Here is a 23,726-nt window from a genome sequence, read left to right on the forward strand (position 1 = left end):
CAGCCACAATAACCCTGGGGCTGGAGTGGAGATGTTTTACTTTCCATGGGCATTTTGTAAAACTTAGCTTCTCAATTCTTCTTTGCAGTTGTTCTATGCATTATTGATCAGCACTGCTGATCCTGCTCCTTCTCAAAACTAAGGAGGATATTTTTCTGGAATCCCAGAGTTTGCAGTCTAAACTCAGTGTACAGATGATGCATTAAAGCTACAGAAAGCTAAAGGAAGGTTTTTCAGAAAGACTGGAAGGCGAAAAGGAGGCATACTGGGTTCTGTGGGCATTGATGTTTTAACCTTTTACAAATATTTTATTTGCAGAGGTTTTGCTTTTGCTTTCTGATACCGGTGCACACATCTTTGTTCAGAAGGAAATCTGAGTCAGCCTTTCACCTGTAAGCTTAGAGCCCAGTGAAATCCAGGGACTTAAATGTTCTGTCTAAATGATCCTGTTAAACCTTTCCAAGTTCCACCATTTCCATCTGGTTTTGGATAGAGTGTAAGAATCTTCATGTATTGCATTACATTTTGCTGAAGTAGGCTTCAACAGCATTTTGTTGTTTGTGTTTCCTGAAGTGAAAGTTAAGAAACAATCAAGAAAAATTTAGGAGCATTCTTTGCTCACCAAAAGCACTAACTGAAGCAGCACATTAAAAGCCACCATCCTGACTCTGTACAAGATAGAGAAATTGTTCCATTTGTTTAAAGAAAATAGAATGCTGGATGGCCATTAGTTTCTTGAGAAGCACTTCAGTTCCTGCTAAACTGCAAAAGTAATGAAAAATTAGGTTTCAGTTCAGGTTTTGGTGTTTAAATGGTGTTATTTTGTTTAGGCTCAGAAATGATCTGATCTGGGAATGCTCCCACAGGGGTGATGGACTCCCAGTGGCTGATGAAGAGTAAACTGAAGTGGGGATGCTCTGGGAAGGCCAGGGGGTATTGGAAATGGTCTGTCATGCTTAGAGTTTGCTTTTCACTATGTTCAACTCTTTCTAACATTTCAAATGTTGTAAGGCAGGGTAAGCCAGGATTTCTGCCAACATCCAAGTCTCACATGGCCTTTTGATTCATTGCCAGCCTATTGTGACACATTAAAAAGTGATCACGTTGTGATTACATTAAAAAGTGGGTGACTCAACCAATTTAGTGACACATAAGCAGCAGAGTTTTGGTATGAGCTGGTTTATAACCATTTGCCATGTCCTATGTAGAGCACAGAAATTACATAAATTCTGTTTTTCCCAGTTTAAAATGTTTAGGTAAGGTAAAATGTCAGAGGGAGCCTCATCATCTTCCCTTTTACCAGGACTCACATAAGCTCCCCAGCCACTCTCTGTTTTTGACAAATGATACTGACCTGCAGAAATGGCATGAGCAAATACTCAGCCATGATTGAATTTCTGGTGTTCCTGTCATACATGATTTTGCTCTGATCACTGGGTAACACATCTCAGCATAATAGTGGTTCTGTCTCTCTTCCCCCTTCATTCAATTTCTAATGATAATATATATGCATTTTTCCATTAAGAGAGGAAATATTTTTAATGTTAAAACTGAATCATCAGTTTTATATATTTATATGTCAGGTCATATATTTAGGGTTGATTAAATATACACAGTGACTCTCTTTTTGTTATTAAAGCTTTACTGATCTTTATAACTAAGCTATACCTAAATTATTTTTTAATATCTGAAATACATGTCTATCTCCAGTTCAGGATAAATTTCTTTATATTAGTTCATCGAATTGGTAACAACAGCTGGTGAAACCATAATATTTTATCCAATGATGCCTGTGTCACATTTCATGCCAATTACTGTATCTTAAGAGACTCAGTTATATGAAATTTTATTGACAACCAGCTTGTGCTCTCTGGCTTTTAAATTCAATATTACTGAGCAGAATTCTAGGTTTTGCATCAGACAGTGTGCCTTTCAGTGGCTAAAATATTTTTTAAAAGGATGGGAAAAAAATCCCTTAGCAGAATGAAAAATATTTCAGATACAGTTTTTGGATTATGTCCAGTTTCTACATTAAAAATGCTTTCCAACACCAGACGAAGCCTGAATCATAACGACTCATTTAATGCCATGTGCTCTCTGAAAAGAAAATGAGATCAGTGGTTAAATGAAATGCCCACAGATCCTGGGCATGGTGCACCATGATCAATAAAGATGATAATGCAGAGATGTGGGAGGACACTAAACCGGGCTGTTATTTAAGATTTATTTTGTCTTCCTGAATCTTTCAGAGTGCTCTATGGAAACAAGATCACGGAGATTCCCCAGGGCCTTTTTGATGATCTTGTGTCTCTGCAGCTGCTGTGAGTATGATCCCTTCCTCTTCTTTATTTTACTGACTAGCTGGATTTACTGCTCTTTCAGCTTCTGACATTAATAGAACCACCTTTTCCACTGAAAACTCACTGGGATGTGCTAGTCTGTTGTTTCTATGTCAGGCAAGAGGGAGGCAAGGGCTGAAAAAACTAAAAAAGGGAGGTGTCAACAGTTTTATAGCACAGTGTGTATAATGGATAAAAGACACGGAGGATTTAAGCGTGGGGAGGAAATGAGAGACTCGGTCCAAGAAAGGAAATTTGGTCACTGGCTGATGTGTGGGTGGGGATGCCATCTGATTGTTTTTACACATTTAGCACTTGTGGTTGAATGTCTGGATCCTTGAGGGCTTCTGTGCTGCAAGAACCTGCTGGGGCAAGTGAAAGGGCAACGTGAGAGGTGTGATTGCTGCACCTTGTGCTCAGTTCCACATTCTTATTTTTTCAAATGGGGTTAGTTGCAAGAGAAATGATTTTACAATATATTGTTATTTAAAGTATTTTATGCCATGTGTGATTTAACTTGCAGTCATGATCAGGGTAAGATGTACAGAGTGATATTCAGTGTGTATTAGTGGAGCTGAAAAGATTTTCTAAGCCAAAGGTGAAATTGCAAATTTCACTCACTCTTGTCTCCATGATCACATTGGGAACCAGTAACTCCTTCAAAGGGAAGGGAATCATCAGCCAGTCAGTAGAGGGAGCAGCAGGGAAGTGAGTTTAATGTGTATTCCTGTTCTGATTACCATCATGGATGATGCACTCAGAAAATAAAGGTGATGTATCAAAAGTGAGTCAATTCTGGTTTATGTCACATACAGCACTACACTCCAATGCTCCAAACAGTAAACTATATTTAAAATAGAATATGAAGTAGCTTTTAGACATGTTACTTGAAGCCTTTCTGACAATCCTGATGTAGCCAGCAATGAATTTCCCAAAGATTGTCTTTGCCATTGGATTTTTCACTGTGGTTGCAGCCTTTGCTACCCTTATATGGGATATCAAAGCAAGCTTAGATTTAGATCAGCATTCATGAACAAAGCCAACAAGTAAAATGAAGTCACTGGAATGAGTCTCTATGCTAAGTGAAGGACTGCTCAGATGTGTAATTTATCCATAAGACCTTAATTGCAGACTTGGACCACCCTGTCCAGTGCAGGGCAAGCAAGAGCCCCTTTGGTTTGGCTGTGACAGTCCCTGAGCTGGGGCAGTGGGGAGCTGCCCATTGTTTTATCTTTGCCCTATGCACCTTTTTCTGGCAGCTCCTTTCCTCTCTCCTGCCCCAAACCTCACAAGTTTTCTGGTACCTCAGTGTTTCCATGGCAGCCTGGGCAGTAAGAGAAATTTTGAGGATGGTTTGCCAGGTGTGAGAACAATAATTATGAAAGTACATAGATGATGGGACTCATCCAGCATTGACCTGTGAGAAAAAAACTGTATTTTAAAAAATCTGAGATTTACAATCTTCCTCCTCAACCCAAATATTTTACAGTTACAACTTTGAAGTGATACTCTTCAATACTTGTTCTGTCTAATACAGGATGCTTTACAGATGGAATCCTTCCCAGCAGGAAAATATAAATAAGAAAATCACTCAACACATGGATCACTGTCCTATAAAAATGTGGATCTAGAACTTTTGCATAAGGCATTAAGCAATTTTTACTCCTTTATAGACAGTCCTGCATGTAGAGCAGGCCTTCAGTGAAGTGCATATTTAAGACAAGATACAATTGTTTTGAGTCAGAATTAGCTCAAGTGATGCCTTGTTGTTAAGGAGACAAAATCTGTGTGCCAGGGAACCACTGAAAGGTGTTATGCTTCAACTATTTAAACATTCTCAAGCTGAAATAGTGTAAGTAGGTTGCTCTGTTTTGGGGTTCCCAAAATACCATGACCCTGGAGCTTTCCAGGGTCTTCTTGAGCATGTTCCTATGTAAAGTGTCTTTTGGCAAAGGAGCATTGAATGATCTTGTTTTAAATGCAAACAAATGTCTGCAGCTTTTTGGATTGTGGCTTAGAAGCAGCTGTTCTGGGATTGCTTGTAGTATTTTAATGGCTACTAAAAAAAAAATAAATGGCATTCGTTGGTCTTAGACCTGCTGTTGAACAATTGGAAGAGTGCCCTATGATTAGATCTAATTTAGTGTTCCGTGGGCACTAGATTGGATTTCTTCTTATTAGTCTGGAGACACTCTGATAAGAAGACTCTGATTAAGGTATCCTGGTAGCCTGGCTGATTTCCTGAGCTGAAGCAGGAGCAGTTTTGAAAATGTACTGGCTTTATGATAAAGCAGGACACAATGAGAAAAAGGGAGTCCTTGTGGGTCCTGTATTATTTAGAAGGAAAAACTATTACTTAGAAAGAAAAAAAAAATTTTAAAAGGAAAGAATAATTACTGTGAAATTTCAGAACAGATAATATTGTTGTTAATTGTTTTGGCTAGAACTCATCAGAGTTTCTCAGACATTTGATTATTCTTCAGTTTAAATATACTGTCACAATACAGGCCCAGGTTATTCTGTATTCTGGCTGAATTGTTGTCTGTAAGGGCCTAACACCTTCAGACAGTAGCACTGGTGTCAGGAGCCCCAGAGCTGGATAGAGGAGTTCTCATCTCAGGTATGGTCACATCTTCAAGTGTTTGACTTTGGTGTAGGGGAAATTAATTCAGAAAAAGTCTTAGACCACCTGACTGGCATCAGCATTCTGCATTTCTGCCCTATGAAGGCAGAGGTGGTAAGCCAGTATTATATTATATTTGGCAAGAAAATAACTAGGCATGGTTAAATAATAAGGGTTTTTGAGGTTTTTTTGTTGAGGGATTAGGGTGTGGTTTTTTTTAAACTCTATGGGTTTAATTCAAAATGTTTAACTATCTTTAGTTAACATTACCCACAAAAATAATTGCAATTGGATTTTTGTTAAATTGCTGATTTCACAAATCTTATGTGTTTCTTAAGTGTGCAGTGGTAACCAACAGAGCAGCAAAATTCATTCTTCAAGTCCAACAACACATCTGTTCTGTGCAGCAGAAGCTTTTCTTGGACCATGTAGTTTTCCTTATCCTTTTTGAAGGTGCCAGAGGAGAGGATGATAGAAAGCTTTGTAGCTACTGTACCCTATCCTCATACATTCTTCTTTTCAGCAGGTTGTATAAAGTGCCTTCTGGGAATTTCAGGTCAATTTGGGTTTGAGAGATCTATGTTGTTTTCTAGAAGGGGATAACTGTTTATTTTTTTTTAGCTTTTGTGGGGTTTTTTTTATACAGTAAATGGAAACTTTCATTTTATTGGGGTAGCAATGCATCCAAGCTGTGAAATGGTGTTTGATTAATTTGATTGTTTGCACTTCTTGCATTTAAATACCAGAAAAATGGCAAAGGCTTCAGCTTAAGGTGGAAGTTTTTGAGTAATCATTAGCTGTGGACGGTTAGTCCAGGAGACAGATAATCCTGGGACAGATAAACCCAACAGCAGCATGGGCACCAAGTTTGTGAGCCAGCATTTGTCACATCTAAGTAACAACTGCCCTCCCTGCAGCCACATTAAACCAAACATTCTGGGACCTTTTATTGCGCCGTACGCCGTGCGCGTTGCGCTGCTCTGGTTCCAAGGGCAGCCATAAAATCTCTGCTGTTTAAAGAGCCTGCTTAGCAAAATAATATGAGAGAGGAAGTCTCATTTTTCAAATCTCTGGCAAATATCAGTTTTATATAAATGCTTTTCCTTGAGGAAATTTACTTTGCATAGTTAGTAACCATGCAAGCGCTCAGGAGAGTTGATCCCAAATCTTCTGCTTGTGATCCCCATGTTTTACTGAGCAAGAAAAATCCCCATAGAAAAATCTTCTGTTTTGATGTTGCTAAACATCAGGAGATCTACTCCTGTGGTACATATATATTAAAATAAATATTAAAACGAAGCCAAAAGCTGACAGCCTTCTCCTCCTTCACCTAATATCTGGTCATTAGGGAAAACTCTACTCTGCAGTTGGATAGGACCAATAATCTCATTGGTGCCTGGAGTTTGACATATTGACAGATAAAGTGATGTCAAAAGTGGTGACAAATTATCACTCATCTAAGATGGGTTAAAATTGGAACTAGATATAATATTTACAACTTCAGCTGACCCTAAAATAGACTTGTATGAAGTGACAAGTCATGTGTGTACTTTCAGAAGCTGCTATCATCAGTCTTCCCAAAATTCAGCTGGTCAAATTTTGGTTTGAGTGATTATTTTTTCCTAACTTGCTTTTTATTCTGTTTTTTCTGGTATGAATAAGGCAGATACTTGGTATCCCCAGATCTTTTCTGGTGAGGTTGCTTGGAAAGTATCTTCATGGCAGATTTGCCAAGTTTGAAGTGCTTGTGTTGATTTGTAATTCTAAATTGAATCACAGTACTGAAGAGCTCAAAGCAGGATCTACCAGTTATTTATTGTGTACTTTTGGGGCTTGGTAGAATCTCAAGGAGAATGCTGTGGTGTACAAACTCATATAGAGTGTTTAAAAACAACAGAATGTACATCAATTCAAATATTTGGCACTGTATACATTGCACTGTTGTATGCATAAATATATTAATCATCAATGTAAACAGTACAGAAATGTCAGAATAAAGAAAATACAATTTTCCATTTACAAGTATTTAACAGCACAGTAGTCTTTTTGCTTCCCCATAGTGATCTGGGCTTTAAGTGATGTATAAAATCTTTTTCTGTGGAGTTCTTATTTTTTCTCATGGAGAATAGACAACTAGCAGTAAAAAAAAAAGAGACCTTGTGACTAGACATAAGGGGCAAACATTTTCCCAATGATGTCAGGTAGTAGGAGTAGGGTGCCCAGAAAGCTGTGCATCCTCTGTCCTTCAAGGTTTTAAAGACCAGACTTTATCCAGACTGGATAAAGCTCAAGGTAGCCCAATCTGACCTTGTAGCTCATCCTGTTTTGGCAGCCTATCAGCACAAGAAACCACTGTAGCTTCCTGGAATTCTGAATTATCCTGTGATCTGGTGATCTGCATTAACTGTGTGTGAATGAGTCATGCTTTGAGTGGGTTTCAGACCAGGTGACCTGGAGGTCCTTTGCAACCTGTGTCATTTCTGGGCTTTGTGAACCTAAATTCTTATAAAATGGCATATGAGCTTTCCTCTTGATTATTCAAAATATTTCTGGCTACAGCATAGAGACTATGCCACCCTCATCCTTCCAGTCCAGGACAGAATGCTTCTCTGCACAGATCTGTTTAATTGCTTTAGGATTGCTTTCCAGCCATTTGCCTCAAGCTTTTTTCCTTCAGATTTCTGCATTTAGGTTGCTATTGTGGTAATCTTACTAAACTCAATAGCTGCTGTTAAAAGTGAGGAAGCAGCATCTGCCAGACTCAGAAATACAATTACAGTCAAGCACTAATGAAAGATTGCAGCAGCATCTGCCTTGCCTGTGTCACTTGTGAGCCTGGCTGCATGCAGCTTCCCAAAACAACTGCTCATCCCCACGTCAGAGTGATCCAGCAGCCCCTCTGACGCCAGTGCTCCAAAGTGACAGAAGCTCCTCGTTGTTATTACACACAGACCTAACTCTGCTAGCCCTGAGAGCTGTGAAAATGTGTTTGTTCTGTTGTGCATCCGAATTGTCATGTGGTTATCTAGAATCAGCTGTGGTCTTACCTGCAGGCAGAAGTTAGACACTATTGAATTTCAAATAACAGAAGTCTGGGTGCTGTGACAATAAGTGTTTATAATTCTGCAGGTAGTGACAGAAGTACCCCAGGATTGTTTCGTGGGTGGTGTTCAACCAGAGTTGCAGCCTTTTGGATCAGAAAAGGAATTTTTGAAATCTCTTTCTAAATTCCCACCAAAACAGGACTGCTAGACTGTGTCTGTGCTTCCTTTTTGACTCATTATCAGCTTGCGATTTTTCCATTTTAATTTGCTGTGAATAAATTTGTCATCACCTTCATCCAGTTTCCTGAACATGGAGAAACACTTGAAGCTGGTTAAGCAAGCATGATGATGATTTCATGCTGGTTTTTATCAACTGAAGCACTGACAGACTCTTCAGTGGTCAGTCATCACATTAGAAAATGTAAATTTTACTAGATGTTTAAGTATCTCAACACAGTGAGACACAATCAAAATGCTCCCTGAAAGTCCAGACTGTGTTAAAATGCTCCTGAAACTTAATATAATTATTTTGCCAATAACTAGGCAGGGGCACACCCAATGCTGTCATTAGATGCTGCTTGTCATTGGCTGCTGGGATGACCAAGTGTTTGACTAGATGCTGTATTGACACTTCAGCTGTTCTCCCATGAAAAATTGTATTAAATCAAGGATGACACTTGATTCCCTATCAATTTCAAGAGAAAATTCTGAAAGATGCATGCTTAACTTTTTCTAGACCTCCTGTAATGTGTATTGTATAAGCTAAGGAAAGCTTTCTGCAGAGAATTCTTTCTTTGCTGCCTTATAGTGCCTCTAAATGTAGGTGAAGCCTTCAACTATTGATATTTTATTAAGGTCATGCCTGTTCAATTTGTATTCTGCTGTTACCCAGGCAAAACTGTTACCCAGTTCTCCTCTCCCCTACAAGTCTCCTGTGCCTCTTATATCTGTTTTTTCTGGTGAGTTCTCATTTTCCCCAGTGGAGTCTGGCATGTGGGATGTGCCAGCCAGTTCATGGGATGCCAAACATTTTCATTCTCATCGTGTTGTCGTTGCTGTCAAAACACAAAGCTGGTGAAAAAGGAAGAGAAGCTTTAAAGTGCCTCAGTGCAGTTTTTCTCCCCAGCACTTTCCTTTAGGCTCACTCATGTATTTAGGATGGTTCCTGCTCTATCCTGGAGCACCAGAGGCCAGCCTGCAGTCACCAGCACGTGTAGGGTTGCCAGGCTGCTGTTGATTCTCCAAGTTTTGTGGTTATTTCCTGATAGTTTGATTACTTGACTTCACTGAGATAAAAATACAAACATGGCCAAGGGTAAAAGCCATATAAACATTCCCATTTGCTCTTAAAAAACAATTTTTTCAGTCATTTTAGGTTTGGAGTTCAGAATGTTATTTAAATGTTAATCACTTGAAGCTGTGCTTGGGCATATAATTCAATTATGGGACCATCTTAATTATGCAGATGGTGCTTATGAGCAGCTGATACAATTACAGAGCCAATTCAGTGCACATTCATTTCAAGGGCTTAGCTGAAACTCGTTATTATTTCAATGTGTGTGGACAAATCCACTTTTTCAGGAAATGGGTTCATGGAATTGTAATAGTGTTCTGCTCAGCTCGTTGTTTCAGTGGTGTGCAAACCACAAGGCTTTTAACCATTCTCCCTATTCTGTGGTGGTCCAAGGCTTGTGAGAGGTTTCTTCAGGTTTTTTACGTATCCAGAGGGATGAAAGTGGAGACTTGAGTTAATAATCCATCATCCCTCTGGGTAGCAGGAGGTTTTATTTCTACTTGAATATTTAACCTCCTTTTGAATGGTGCCCCACATCTGGAGGCTGTGTGTAAATCTCATCCAATCAAGCTAATAGCAAAATAGGAGAATTAGTGGAATTTACTTTCACCATGAATTGGTGCAAAAAAAAAATAGTATGTAATTTCTGCTAAAATAGAACTCCACATTAAATGTTGTTCCTTCTTTTTATGTAAGTCCTGTAAAGGAACCCTTAGTATGTTTTATGGCCTGGTTCAATGTTCAAGGAAGATTCTGCTTCCTGGAATATGTTTTTCTCATCTCCCTTTGTGTCAGTTTAAAAATCCTCTTAAAACCACTTTTAACTCCATGTGAGGCCTGCCTTGTGTACCTAATTCAAAGTTAGATGTCATTAGTGGAGCTGGGATAACGAAGAAAGATTAAGTAAAGAGATTTATAGAGGGGAATATTCATAGCAGATATTTTAAAATAACTGGGAGTTTTGAAAGGAATATGAACCTTAATGATTCTGGCCAAAAGTCATCATCTAACTCACAGTAAGTAGGAGGAAAAAATTTTTAGGGATGATGTATTCTGCTTCCTCAGTTTTTCACTTCTCCCCCATTTCTCACTGATTCTGAGCAGAAATAAGTCATTAATGTAACTCACCATCCACCTCATAAGGCTACACCTGTATTTCTGTTGAGCAGACTATCTGTGATATACAGAATACATGTTGTCACCTAAGAAAAGCTGTTTAGGACCTGAATTCCCACTTCTAAACAGTCTGCAGAATTACTTTTCTATTCCAAATTACTCAAATGCTTAAAGGAGAGTGTGTGCCTCCGTATTTGTGGCTGTAGAGAGGATCACTTGCTCTCATTTTCAGTGTTTGGCTCTAAATAAATATCACAGATTATATCACCATGAACATAATCATCAAAAATCCGTGCCAGGAAACCTCGTCACACTGTAAATTCTGTTTTCCATGGGGTTTATTCATGTTTTGTTGAAACTAATGGGAGAATGAATCTGGAATCACTGCACTTGCAGGCCAGTTTTGCTCAGAGGGTTTTTTCAGTGGGATGGATCAGTAATGTAGACTTTGTGCCTGATCTTTGCACAGGAGAGAACATCATCTGCCCAGAGCAGCTCTGCTGTGCACTTCTGAGGCATCCCAAGAAAACCTACAGGTTACCCACACGTGGAAATACAATTGTGGTTCAGTTGTAAATTCCCTTATTTTTGAGATTGTTTTCATTTTTGCTTTATGCCTTGTTACAAGTACTGCTTGCAACATAAGCCATTACTATAATACTGGGGAAAAAAATCAGCATCTAGCAAAATAAATTGAAGTACATTCTTGTTCTCATACATACTTGTTCTCATATGTACTTGTTTTGTTCCTGGGTAGCTCAGGTGCCAAGCCTCTGTCATAGGACAGCCAAACCAAGCTGAAGTGCATTTCCTAAAATTGGGATGGGACCAGTGCAAAAGGACAGGGGGTAGAAACCAAAGGATTTGTGATGCCTGAGAGCATGTCTAGGATATTGTTCAAAAGTCCGTACCTGGTCCTGCCTCTTATTACCTTGTTAAGCCATTCTTTTTGGATAAGATACTCTACAAGCTGGAAAGAGAAATGCATGTGTGAGATCCAAGAGGAGGAAGATTGCTTTGGTTTGGACACACAAATGGCTGTTACAAGCAAGCAGGAAGAGTTGGCATTTGCTGTTGGAGTCAAGGAGGAGGAGCTGTTCCTGTAACCCAATGGGAAAATTACCCTTTTACTTTTGAGGGAGCCAACAGAAGTGTGGATTAGGTGTCATGGAAATACAGATTCCAGAGAGGTCATACTAGTGCTGCTTATGATTTCATAAAATTGTTTTAGCTATTAGTTCATGCAAAAATGTAACCTCATTTATCCATCATTGCCTTCTATGGGATTTTGTCTTAACAAATGTCAGACTTAATTTTCCCCACGTACAAAGGAGAAAATTTGGATAAATTGATACTGACTTTCCTGTAAGCTGGGACGGGGAATTCTCCTTTGGAGCCCTCTCATTCCAAAGCTTTCCTGTTCTCCTGGAGCTCTCCATGCTGCCCAAGTCTGCTTCATCTCCTGTGTGTCACAAACACTGTAACTTTTGGCTGCAGTAAGGAGGCTCTGCCAAAACAAAAAACAGCAGAGAACTGTAATGAACGTGTGATGTTCCAAGGGTTTCAGGAATGTAAAGGCAGAAGAAGCATCTTCTGAATTACTTTTTGGAGAACAGAAAAGAAAAGCATCACATGCAGCTAACAAGCTTGTGTTTCTTCCTGAGTGGCTGCCCTCTTGTCTTTAGTGGTGTCTGTGCAGTTTGTTGAGAATAGAAGCTCCCTGTGCTGTTAGGGGTGTCTTTAAAATGATGCATTTGCTTGCTGAGGAATAAAGGATATATTTTCCTTTTTGCATATAAACATACATGTGTTCTGTTTTCATATTAATGTGCTGCCTCAGAGAGAGTCACAATGATGTAATATTTAGTTCTTTAAATTCATTGACAAGGGAAGAATTTTTTGCTCAAGAGAGCTGATTTAACAACATATACTGTTTGCAATTTACCATTTTTCTCAGGCTGGTTGTAGTCAAAAAATGTGATTTTGGCTTTGCTACGAAGAATAGGTGATTTCCTGCCTATTTCCTTTCTAAGTGCAAGATACCAGCTATGCAGATGACAGTGACAAATTAAGTGTTCTTGTGTTTGATTGTCTCAGCAGGAGATGCAGCTTGTTGTTGGGCTTGTATATACACTTATTACATGGGACAGAACTCTGGATGGGTAATCTAACAAAACTTGCACAAGTACTGTCCAAGATTTTCTTGCTGGACTGATTAGTTCCACCAGCTGGTTGCTGTGTAGTTGTAAAACATTTTTTTAAAAATAGTATTTAAATTGCCTTTGTGCTGCTTTTCCACTTTTCCACTGGTGTGACTGGAATTCATAGAATTGTGGGACAGTAGAGGCTGGAAGGGACCTTGAGTGATCACTTGAGAATTGTATAGAGAACCCTTGCTTAAAGCAGAGCCAGGTTATCAGGTCAGAGCAGGTTACTCATGGCTTTATTTGGTGTCATTTTGAAAACCTCCAAGGACAGGGACTGAGGACTCAGCTCCTGTGACAGCCTGGGCCCCTGCCTGGCTGTCCTTGGGTGTGAACTGAGTTTCCATTCAGCAAGTTTTAGCCCAGACCTTACACTTCCCTCTTTTTGTCTCCCAGTAAAAACATCATTTCAATCTTCCATTATCAAATTAACCCTGCACTCCTTATCAAAAGATTTAAAACTCACAGAATTTCAGTTAGACTTAAGACAGCTGCTGGTAGAGAAAATAGAAAAATTAGGGTTCTTCTCATGGACTGTGTGTGCATGGAATAGCAAGGTGGGGAGTCATTTATATTCTTGTGTATATTAAGCTGAAGGCTTTCTTAAATCTTTGTGTAGAATTTTGAGCAAATTGTGAGAGGGCTAGGCATACAGCCCCGCCCAACCCCAGCTTTTAAGTATTTTAAGATGGCTAGCACTGTTATATGTCTGTATATTCTCCAGCTATGAGAGCACTCATGTCCATTGTGAGTTCTTCACCTTTTAAATGTGACAGGCAAATGAAGCCTTTGCGTGTGGTTTAGCTTTAGTGACTAGGTTAAATTTTTTTTTAAGATTTAACCCCAAAGTCCAATCTATCTATATTTGATTATTACAAGATTAATGAATTCTAAACCTTTTCTCTGTTTTCAGGCTTCTCAATGCCAACAAGATCAACTGCCTGAGGGTGAACACGTTCCAAGGTCTGCATAATCTCAAACTGTTATCTCTTTATGACAACAAACTGCAGACCATCAGCAAGGGGCTCTTTGCACCTCTGCGATCGATCCAGACTCTGTGAGTATGCAGGCATATCATAAATGACAGCTCTCTCCTTCCCACCAAAGGTGTTGTCTGGCTTTGCATCTGACATTAAGACAATTTGGAGGAGCCCCTCCTTCCCTCACTGAGAGAAAAGGAGCAAGAAAAAGAAGTGTTGCATCAGCTCAGCGAGGGCAGGATCGACACAGCCTGCCCTTAGTGACAGAAATGTCAGAACTGTGTGAAGCTCAGGATGTTTGTTGGGGAGATAATGTGTGCATTTCACTCTGGATAAGATCTGAACAGCAAATTCTGTTAGGATCGTTGCCTAACAGTTTTTAATGAGCCAATGAGTTGGCATCTCTCCTGCCAGGGTCTGAATCCTGCTGTGCAGTTCATGACTTCTGTAACCACATTTCAGCTGACATTCCACTTAAGAGGAATGATATGTTGTATTATTTGATCCATTAAGAAAATCCACTAAACATTTTTTGCATTTGGAGGCAGTGGAATAGGCATCAGAAGCAAAAATATAGAAATGATTCAGTATTTTATAGAAGAAGGTCTCATCCTAAAGCTGTGAGTAATAAGATAATAAGGTAAATAGTACTCCTTCAGAGCTGGAGTTGGCAGCCTGATATTCCAGTATTAAAATATGCATGGGTGTGTGTACATATATATATATATATATATATATATATATGTATACTGCAGTGTCTATGTACACATGCTATAGTACTGCAATTTTTGTATGCAAATGCACATTTATATATTTCAATACTGGGAATGCATGGGCTGAATTAGTTGTATAAATGTCTTAAATCATATACAAATGAGCTGACAGGAATGATTTCTTGCAGCAGAGTTTCTGCCACATCCTCAGGCAGCCACAAACATAACCTGAATTTCCAACACATATTTGGCCAGTGTGTATTGCTGCAAACCATTAAGGCATTGTAATAATCACGTGCAACACCCCCAGTTCTGCCCCCACAGCTCTACCAGGCATTCTGCTGCTGCAGCTTGTTGTGTATGGACACACATAAACTGAGGCCACAGAGAGGGCTCTCTTACAGAGGTATATAAGGTTTGTCAGGTTAAACAGCAGGTTTTTTTGATGTTTATAGCACTTAGGTATATTTCCCATAGGTGTCTACAGGGTTTTTCTGGTGTATGAATATTTCCCATTGGTTTCCATGGGGTTTTGCTGGATTTCCTGGTAGCCCTTGCTTAGAATATACTTGTCACTTCACACCAAGGCACTTTTTCAGGAAAAATGTAAATTCATTCTTCCACTTTAATACTCCAAATGATTGGCATCTTCTGCATTTTTTCTAGAGCTGCAAAACCAAACCCAAATTCTTTTTTATGTGATTCTTTGTTCTTTGGACCTTTCACAGCAGGAATGGCTCTACTGCAACAGGAATCTTGAGTTTCTTCAGGCCCCTTATGCTCTGTGTGCATGCTCTGTCCTGGACTGCCATTGCCCTGTTCTATTTTGCACTTATTTTGTTCAGCAACAGTTCATAAATATAACTGCAAACAGAAAAGAAGTTTCTACAAGTAGGAAACAGTAACAGACTGAGAGAGTTCTTGTGAGGCTATAACTTTATACCTCTGTCTAAACCAAATTGAAACATCTGTCTTTTCTTAACCTGTCTTTGCAGTTATTGGAGAGCTGAGTCCTATCCCTTAGAGGTCAGAGGGACTGATGCAAGTTAGCTGAGCTGAGATTAGAACAGGGCTCTGGGAAAGACCTGACAAACTCTGCTGACAGAGTGCTCAGCTTTGTCAAGCAAAATAAAACAGCAGCAGAAAAACACTGTTTCTTTCTGAGATGCTCCAGCAGATTTCTGTTACTAAAGTCTAAATGCCCAGTTAAAATCAATGGTATAATACTTATTTCCAATTTCATAGGAAACAAGTTGAGCAAATTTTGGTGAAGGATAGAGTGCAGTTGTACCTTGCCTAAACATTTCAGTCTTTAAATTAAAACCTTTTGCTTCAGGAAAAACTGCATATAAAGGAAGTACTATTACACTGGATGAGCATGTGCAAATATTAATTTCACTCTTGCAAAAAAATTCTGCCTTTGCTCAAAGATCCAAGGTGCTTTACTACTTCAGTAGTAAAGATAAGATTTCTTTTAAACCAGGATACAAAATGGTTTTCAGGTAAGGTGCATGTCAAGCTCTCAGGAGAATCAGTGGGACTTGGGAGACAGCAGCAAGTCTGTGTCCTTTAAGGGGGGCTTTTCTACCTCGGTTGTTGTTTCCTGGGTGTGAGGACTCGCTGCAGGCGTAATGAGCTGCGAGCTGTGAGCGCTCGCAGGATCCCCGTTCACGTGTGGCTCCCTGCGCTGCCGCCGGGCCCGGGCTGGGTTTTATTTCGGGCGCCGATTCAATTGCTCCGCTCCTCAGGTTCGGCGTTGGCGAAAAAAACAACGCTGGAGCACGGTGTCACAGGTCACTCCTGATTAAACATGCCGTCCTTCTCGCAGACATTTAGCTCAGAACCCATTTGTGTGCGACTGCCATCTGAAGTGGCTGGCTGATTACCTGCAGGATAATCCCATCGAGACGAGCGGCGCTCGCTGCAGCAATCCCCGTCGCCTTGCCAACAAACGCATCAGCCAGATCAAGAGCAAGAAGTTCCGCTGCTCAGGTAATTCGTTTATCCAGCCTCTGCTGCGCCCTCCGTTCAGGGATAAGCAGCTCCAGAGAGCCCGCTAATCGAATCTGCGGGACAGTGTTTGCTGTAATGGATATTAGGGAGCATCTTTGGAAATTAAATTTGGGGAAATTCGGTTAGTTCGACAGAGAGCCAATTACCTTATGGATTTAAAAAAAAAAAAAAAAAAAGAGAGAGAGAAAAGAAAAAAAAAAAAAAGACGGTCTCTAGCTGTCTTCTCTTAAAAACAAAGAAAAGAAAAAAAGATAAAACTCGTGGTGTTTAATCATAAAAACTTACTAAATTATGAAATATTTAAGGAAAAGAATGAAAATATATGTGAATCCATGTAGGAAATGTTGTATTTTGACAGGATTGTCATTTGTATGCAAGCAGAGCTCTTACTGACCTAATGAGAGCTGAGCTGAAGTTTAGTTCCCCCACCTAAAAGGATGAGAGCAGTAAGAGGTTTTCCTACAACTGGCAATGGGCATTTCTGATCTGGGTTGGGAGTGAAGCTGGGGATGAGGGAATGGCATCAGTTGGCATCGATTCATGTGCTCTCATACATTCATTTGCCTTACATCCTTAAGTAACACACACTAACTCCAGTAAAATTGCCACCAAAGTTGGTAAGATTTTTGGTTTCAGCAAGCTTTGATTTAAAAGGTACATAATAATTCAGGCAAAGGTATGGTGTTGTGAATGAGACAGAAAAATGTTTCCACCTGGAATTAACCTCCGAAGTAACATAAAGAGCTTTTTCTTAATCCTATCTCTTCTTTATTTATGGTTCAGCTGTCAGTAAAAGAACCACCACATGAATGCCTTACACAGCTCAACTAAGCAGATGACTGCTTCTTCATGTATTTTTCCTATTGTTTATATTGATTATATCTATTTTGGATTACTGCATTTTTTGTGTAATGTAAAGACAAGCAGGTTTCAGTAAGCAAATCTATTAGTGTGTACTGAGGAGAAAAATTACTGTTATTGATGGAGTACCTTGCGGTGTTTTCTATGAAAATTACTATGATTTTTCTCTTTTTCCTCTGCAAAGAAACATGATTAATTGTGTTCCTGGTGGTAAAAGATGAATGGCTCTAGATGGGGATGCAGCATGGAGCTGAGTGGCAGCAGCCCAAAACAAGCTGTTGTGATCTGTGTGCCTCTGTGAGCAACGTGCCGAGCTAAACCCTCCCTTCATGGGGGAAAGAAAATAAAGATAACTTCATTTGCAGTCAGCTTTTCTTGGGCAGGCTTGTTAAGGTCTTCAATCCCTGACTGAAGCCACAAAATTTATAATCAGGCCTGAAATTATGACATACTTTATCTAGATTTTTGGATTGTGTCCATCATAATAACAATGTAATTAGCCAGTAATATTCATATTTAAAGAAATTAAAATGCATAAATATAGTTTAGAAAGGAAAGCAGCCTGCAGAAACAGATCTGTATAAACCTGTACCCAATTTGCCATTGTTATTCTCTTCTGCTGTTATTAATGGGCTAGAGGAATTAATGTTATGTGCATGCATGCATGCTTAGAACAAAGGTACAGGCAATTGGAGAAGGCAAACACCATCTGACACCATTTAGGGGAGGTCATAAGAAGATTTACAGTGCAGAACCCAGTATCTAGTGATGCTGAGAATAATATCTTGTGTGAGTTTTTATCTTGGGGGTCCTTTCCTTGAGGCATTAGGCTGTTTTTCCCTGGGTCTCCAGCTCCACATCTATATCAAAACCACATGAAAAAGGCATAAACCTGACTTATGAAGGAGGAGAGCAGGGATTGAACAGCTCCAGAACAAAGATTTCAGCTGGATGAAAACTAATGCTGCTCAAAAGCCCAATAGAGAAGAGATCCTTGCCTGTAGTTTCCAGATGGTGATGAGATACATTGAACTCGACTCACTGTCTGCTCACATGAGACAGGGAACATCTAATGGTTTAGAAAATCTTAGTTTCTAAGTCAGTCCATGGAACAGATATCCTTGGTACCTATTATACTCATCTTGTCCCTTTGAATCATGGCTGCTTCAGGCTTGGCATTTAGCAGGAATTTTCCATGTCTTCAGTTTGAGGAATATGCTTCATCCCAGGGTCTAACACAGCACATCTTTGGGCAGAAATGTCCATGAGGTATGAATCTTCATTTAGAGCATTGGGCAGGGCTTTTTGTCATCCAGGATGACACAATCCCACTGGGATGGCAAGGCTTAGTAACTTGTCAGTGTCCTCACTGTCTTTGGGATTCTCTCTCCCTCTCTAGTTTTTACATCTTCTGCTCAGTGTATGAGAAAACAATTTTCATTTTCAATTCTTCTGTAAATGTGCAACTCTTTCTCAAAGGGTTCTTTTTTTAGGATCCTGGTATTTTAATGTAGTTTGTGTAATACATTTAGTACATGTCAATTGTCAGAACATTTTTTTTTGAGGGGAAAACATAGGGAATGTGAGGGGTTGGTTATGGAAGAAATGTGAGGGATTTTATCCTCACAGAGTCTTTGACCTTTTAGAAGAGCTGAGAATGCACAGAAAGTGTGAGCTGTGGGAACAGAGATACTCAGGCAGTGCCAGAATCACACCCAGGAGCAGTTAAGCCTAGATGAGCTTAATACTTTGGCATCGAGGGAAGGACAGTTTTAAAGTCATAAAATTCTGAGGTTGTCCTGAAATGATCTGTGTGTCTTCCACATTCCTTTTGACAAGGGCACATAGTGATGGGACAAGGGGGAAATGGCTTTAAACTGTAAGATGGTTGGTTTAGATTGGTTACTGGGGAGAAATTCTTCCCTGGGAGGGTGGGCAGGCTCTGGCCCAGAGAAGCTGTGGCTGCCCCTGGATCCCTGGAAGTGTCCAAGGTCAGGTTGGATGGAGCTTGGAGCACCCTGGGACAGTGGAAGGTGTCCCTATCCATGGCAGGGGAGTGGGACTGGATGATCTTTAAGGTCCCTTCCATCCCAAACCATTCCATGGTTCTGGGATCATAAAGGGGACTATCAGAAAGGACCTGTTATGAGAAAAAAACGTGACTGTTCAGTAAATTAAGGGAAGAAAGGGAAGTGCTTTTTCTCTAAGGATAGGAGAGAGGAGTGGTTAGCAGGAATGGGGAAGAACAGCTGAGATGTTTGAGGTTTCATCAGTCTGAAGTGGCAGAGGAGCATCAAGAAGGCAATGTCAAGAGGACACAGAAGCAGATGGGCTAAATAGAACTGTATTTGATAATTAAATGAAACTCTGAAGACAGATCTACAAAACTTCATTCTGCACACTGTTTCCTTCACTTTTCATCCCCCCATCCTGTTAGATAGCATCTAGCCAGAAGTACTTACTTTCTTTTTTTCAGTTGATCAGTTTTTTCAATTGAGGCACTTTTCCCAGATGCTATTTCCTCCCAGAACCTAATGACTCAAGCTTTTACTGATAACAATGGAGCAACATCTGCAAAGGTTATGAGTGGCCATAGAGAGGAGCTTCTGTGCAACAGGTAGATAATGTACATAATTCTTTTTAAAAGGAGAATTGGAAGCATTATAGCATGAAATGAAGGAACAGCAGGGAACAGGACATATTTTTGCCCAGGGCTGTGAGACAGGCAAAGCTTTTGAATATACCATCAAATATGTTTAAACTTCAGATTGCAATAGATACTATGTCTTGTGATTTTTTTGCTTTCCATTTGATGCAGTGCACCACAATAATAACAAATCTCCAGCTTGCCCCACTGTCTCCCTACAGCTATACAATCTGAGACTAAAAAATCTGAGATGTTTTCTTGAAAGGGAAATCAGAAGGACAGGCTGTGACTAATTCTCTCTCTCTTCTGTTTAGAAAAGGGAAATACTGTCATTTTCAGTAGCAACAGTGAAATTCTGGTGATCATTTTCTTTTTGGCTGCATCTGCCCACTCTGACCACCTAAGGATCCAATGGTGCTTGGCAGCCTTAGGTCACTGGAGGCTCCCATTCTTAATATGAATAAGGGGAAAAAAGATCAACACAAATATCCTGCCCAGGAGCATTTGATTAAGTTCACTACAGATCAGTTTTGTTTTCTAAGGCAGCACTGGGCTTTAGGAGTAAGGGAAATGAATCTATGAGCAGATTGTGTCGTCTCTGTGGTAGCTTATTGTCACTTCAAGACTTGGCAGGTTCCTTGATTGCTGTGTGACACTGTGTATGAAATAGCTTTTGGAAAGAATTGCCCTTGCATTCAGCTGTATATCTATTTCTCCCTGAGATATGTTTGCATTTTTCAGTATATTGTGCATTTCAAAAGCAATGAAAGTTCCACCTGCTGTACTGACACAAACTATCTCTGATAATGATCAAAGCAATGTGTTTCTACAAACATCACATCACAAAAGCTCTTTATCTTCTAATTCTTAGGAATAAGACTTTTATAAAGAAGATTGCTATTTGAAATACTCTGAAGTGAGCCTGCCTTATTGCTTCCTCCTGCATACATTGTGTCTAACTGCCTTTAATTAGTTACTTCAGTTCCAGACAGTGCTATACAATCAGAAGGACTGGGGAGAACAGGAGGAGGAAAATGAACCATCTGCCAGCATTATTCTCTCCTTTTTGGACACGACTTCTTGTTAACTCAACCCAAAGCAAAGTCAGCCTTTGTGGTACATTTGGGTCCAAAAATGGCATATTTAGGGCTAGTGTAATTTCTCTCATGTTGTCCCCAATTATTAGGTAGTAATGTATCTGCTTTTTGTACACTCATAATTTTCAAGGCACTTGATAAAACCTTTTCTCACTAACTGCAGCTTTTCTCCTAATTCTTTATGTGTCCTTTCCAGTTTCTGTCTTCATACACACTCACCTTCCTTGGGTTACCTGTCTGCTTTGGAACAGACTTGCTGTTTCTTGTAATCACCTGAAAAGTCCTTCTCTCTTCTCTGCATTGTTGCACCTCTAGAAGCACAGAACTGCCATGGATGGAGTCCTGCATGTCAGGGCTTTAGTGTCCTCCCTGTGGCAGTTCACACATTTCATGTCCCCCTTTCTGCTCCTGGTGATGTGCAAACACTGTTTAAGATTTTTGAGCTCTCAGCTGCAGTGCATTGCTATTCCTCAACCAGTGTTTAAAAGTCATGAAAGGGAGGAGAATTTAACCCAGATCTTACATAATTTATCTGATTGAAACACTCTCCAGTTGTTCCATAATTTGCCAATCACTCTGATGACAACTTTGCAAATTCCTTTCATTTTTAATAAGCAAATAGTCATTTGTAGACCATGGGCTCACACTCCTGCCCTTAGTATTTTCTGTTTGGTGGAAAGCACAGGTATCCACCTGCTCCTGTCTGCCTTGTTGCAGTGCTACAGGAGCACGTTTTTGGGGATGTGGTGATCCTGCCCATGGTGTGTGGGGCTACAGCAGCTCCTGAGCAAGCCTCTGGGTTTGCCCTGGGTGCTCCAGACCTGCTCATGTTAGTGGGAAATCTCATCTGAGGCCAAGCTCCAGCACTTCTGTCACCACAGCTTTGCCTTGCTGTTGAGGGAAATGGATAGTAAACACTTCTTGTGATTTGAGAAACTGCATTCAGATTTCTGTCTGTGGTTTGGTTTGGTTTACTTTGGGGTTTTTTGTACATTTTGGTTTCATTCAGTTAAATTCTGTGGGTTAAATTCTGTCAGTTAAATTCTGTACCCCTGTTTTCCCCCGAACAACCTTCAGAAACCCTCTGAATATTCCCAAGCTGAAAATATGTTTGTGGTGTGTAAGAATTATTCTTATCTGAATGGAAGGTTGTTTAACACCAATAAATCACCTGCGGATTAAATCCTACACTGAATTTGTAATTATGAATATTAATTTTTCATGGTACACTGAAACTGAAAATATTTGGGCTTTTGTTTGCATGAATTCTTCCTGAAGCTGAAGTCATTAGAGAACACAATACAATTGCTATGACTAATAGTAATGGAGCTGTGTTCCCTTGTACTGTGAAAGTGTTGCTGTTGTTAAATTAATTGGACTGTAGTGGATACTGATTATAGCCCTCCCTTTTCTGCACATCTCTGATAGCAGTTCAGATCTTTATGTTAAAATTTGTCTCAGTTACTCTGAGCCTTCACTAGTGAAGAACACGATGGTGAAGGGTTCTGGCTCTGCAGTGGAAGGAAAGAATGGAAACCATTTCATTCAAGGAAGCATAAGCTTAACATAGAACAGGTGGGTCTGTTTGGCAGAGAGTATGGCTCTTAAGAAGAAAGTAAATTGACGTGTTTCAGTCAGAAAGTTTATTTTAGGCTCTGCCTCATTTTATTTTTGAGTTGAAGTAGTCTTCAAAAAAGCAAAATATCTGAACAGCTTTGTTACCCACCAACATCCTTATCTGCAATTATAGTAAAGAGGCACTGGGAAGAGGGAAGATGACTCCTGAGTCACAGATGCATCCAAATATCACAGCTATCCTAGATTCCCCATGTGGGCAGAGTGCAGGGCTGTGTGGATTCCTCCCTTGAGATTGGAGTTGTCCTCTTAATTAACTGTGTCAGAAAGCTGAGTGATTGATTTGCTCTTTTGACCTCAGAAATTATGATGGGACAAAGTTTGCTCTCTCCTCTGATGTTGCCATTCCATATGTTGAGGTTAAGTTGAGCAACACCAGAGGTGCTAAGGTAGAACTTCTTGTGTGTGTAGTGGTCACTTGAATGGGATACAGAAAATAACTGGGGAGCTGCTGGCATGAAGAGAGCTCATCAGCTAAAACCAGTGCAAGGATGTTGGGGCTGCAGGTGGACAATAAATTTTTCATCTGGCTATTCTGAGGCTGCAGCAGTCTCCTGAGGTGCTGCAGCCTGATGGGACTGTTAAAAATAGGTGTTCAGATTTGTATACAAATTCTTTACCAACTGCAGGTTCAGTAACCCACAGAATGTGGATTACAAGAAGTGAGTGAACACCAAGAGCAAACCATGCAATGCTGTTTGTGTGAAAGGTGTCTGAAGGGAGGGGTTTTCATGGAAGCTGGCAAATAGCTGGAGATGTATTTCACTTTTCAGCTTCTTTTTTTCAAACATTTATGCAGGACAGTCTTACGTACATCCAAAGGCTTATGGAATTTTCCTAAATGTAATTTATAAAACAGTGTGTTTTCCTAGTATTTCTGCTCTCCTGTATTCTAGGGACATAAATTAGGATTTTGACAGATTTCTTTGTGTGCTGGTACCTCTTTCTCATTGCAGTTGGTGATTAGTTTAGGCAGTTATTGTAAGTGGTGTTTAATTAGTGCAGCACAGGAAGAGAGACTTGTTCAAATATTCTCATGGGATTTCTCATTTCTCAGGAAGGTGTTCACAGAGCTCAGGCTGCATTTGTGTCTAGTAGGACTGAAAGAGTTCATTGACACTGAAATTACTGAGTTTATTATAGATATCCCACTTAACACC

At 39.9% G+C, this 23,726-nt stretch overlaps 1 protein-coding gene across 3 annotated transcripts in view; it reads left to right on the plus strand.

The window, feature by feature from the left end:
• Positions 1–23,726, plus strand: part of SLIT3 (slit guidance ligand 3) — a 463,613-nt gene that overhangs the window by 323,260 nt on the left and 116,627 nt on the right. For all 3 annotated transcript variants that reach the window (XM_056502336.1, XM_056502338.1, XM_056502337.1), the window contains 3 exons: positions 2,250–2,321; positions 13,534–13,677; positions 16,142–16,305. In XM_056502336.1, the coding sequence (XP_056358311.1) occupies positions 2,250–2,321; positions 13,534–13,677; positions 16,142–16,305 (380 nt within the window). The remainder of the gene's footprint in view (positions 1–2,249; positions 2,322–13,533; positions 13,678–16,141; positions 16,306–23,726) is intronic.

The sequence above is a fragment of the Oenanthe melanoleuca genome, chromosome 13, assembly GCF_029582105.1.
Source record: "Oenanthe melanoleuca isolate GR-GAL-2019-014 chromosome 13, OMel1.0, whole genome shotgun sequence".
Classification (NCBI taxonomy): domain Eukaryota; kingdom Metazoa; phylum Chordata; class Aves; order Passeriformes; family Muscicapidae; genus Oenanthe; species Oenanthe melanoleuca.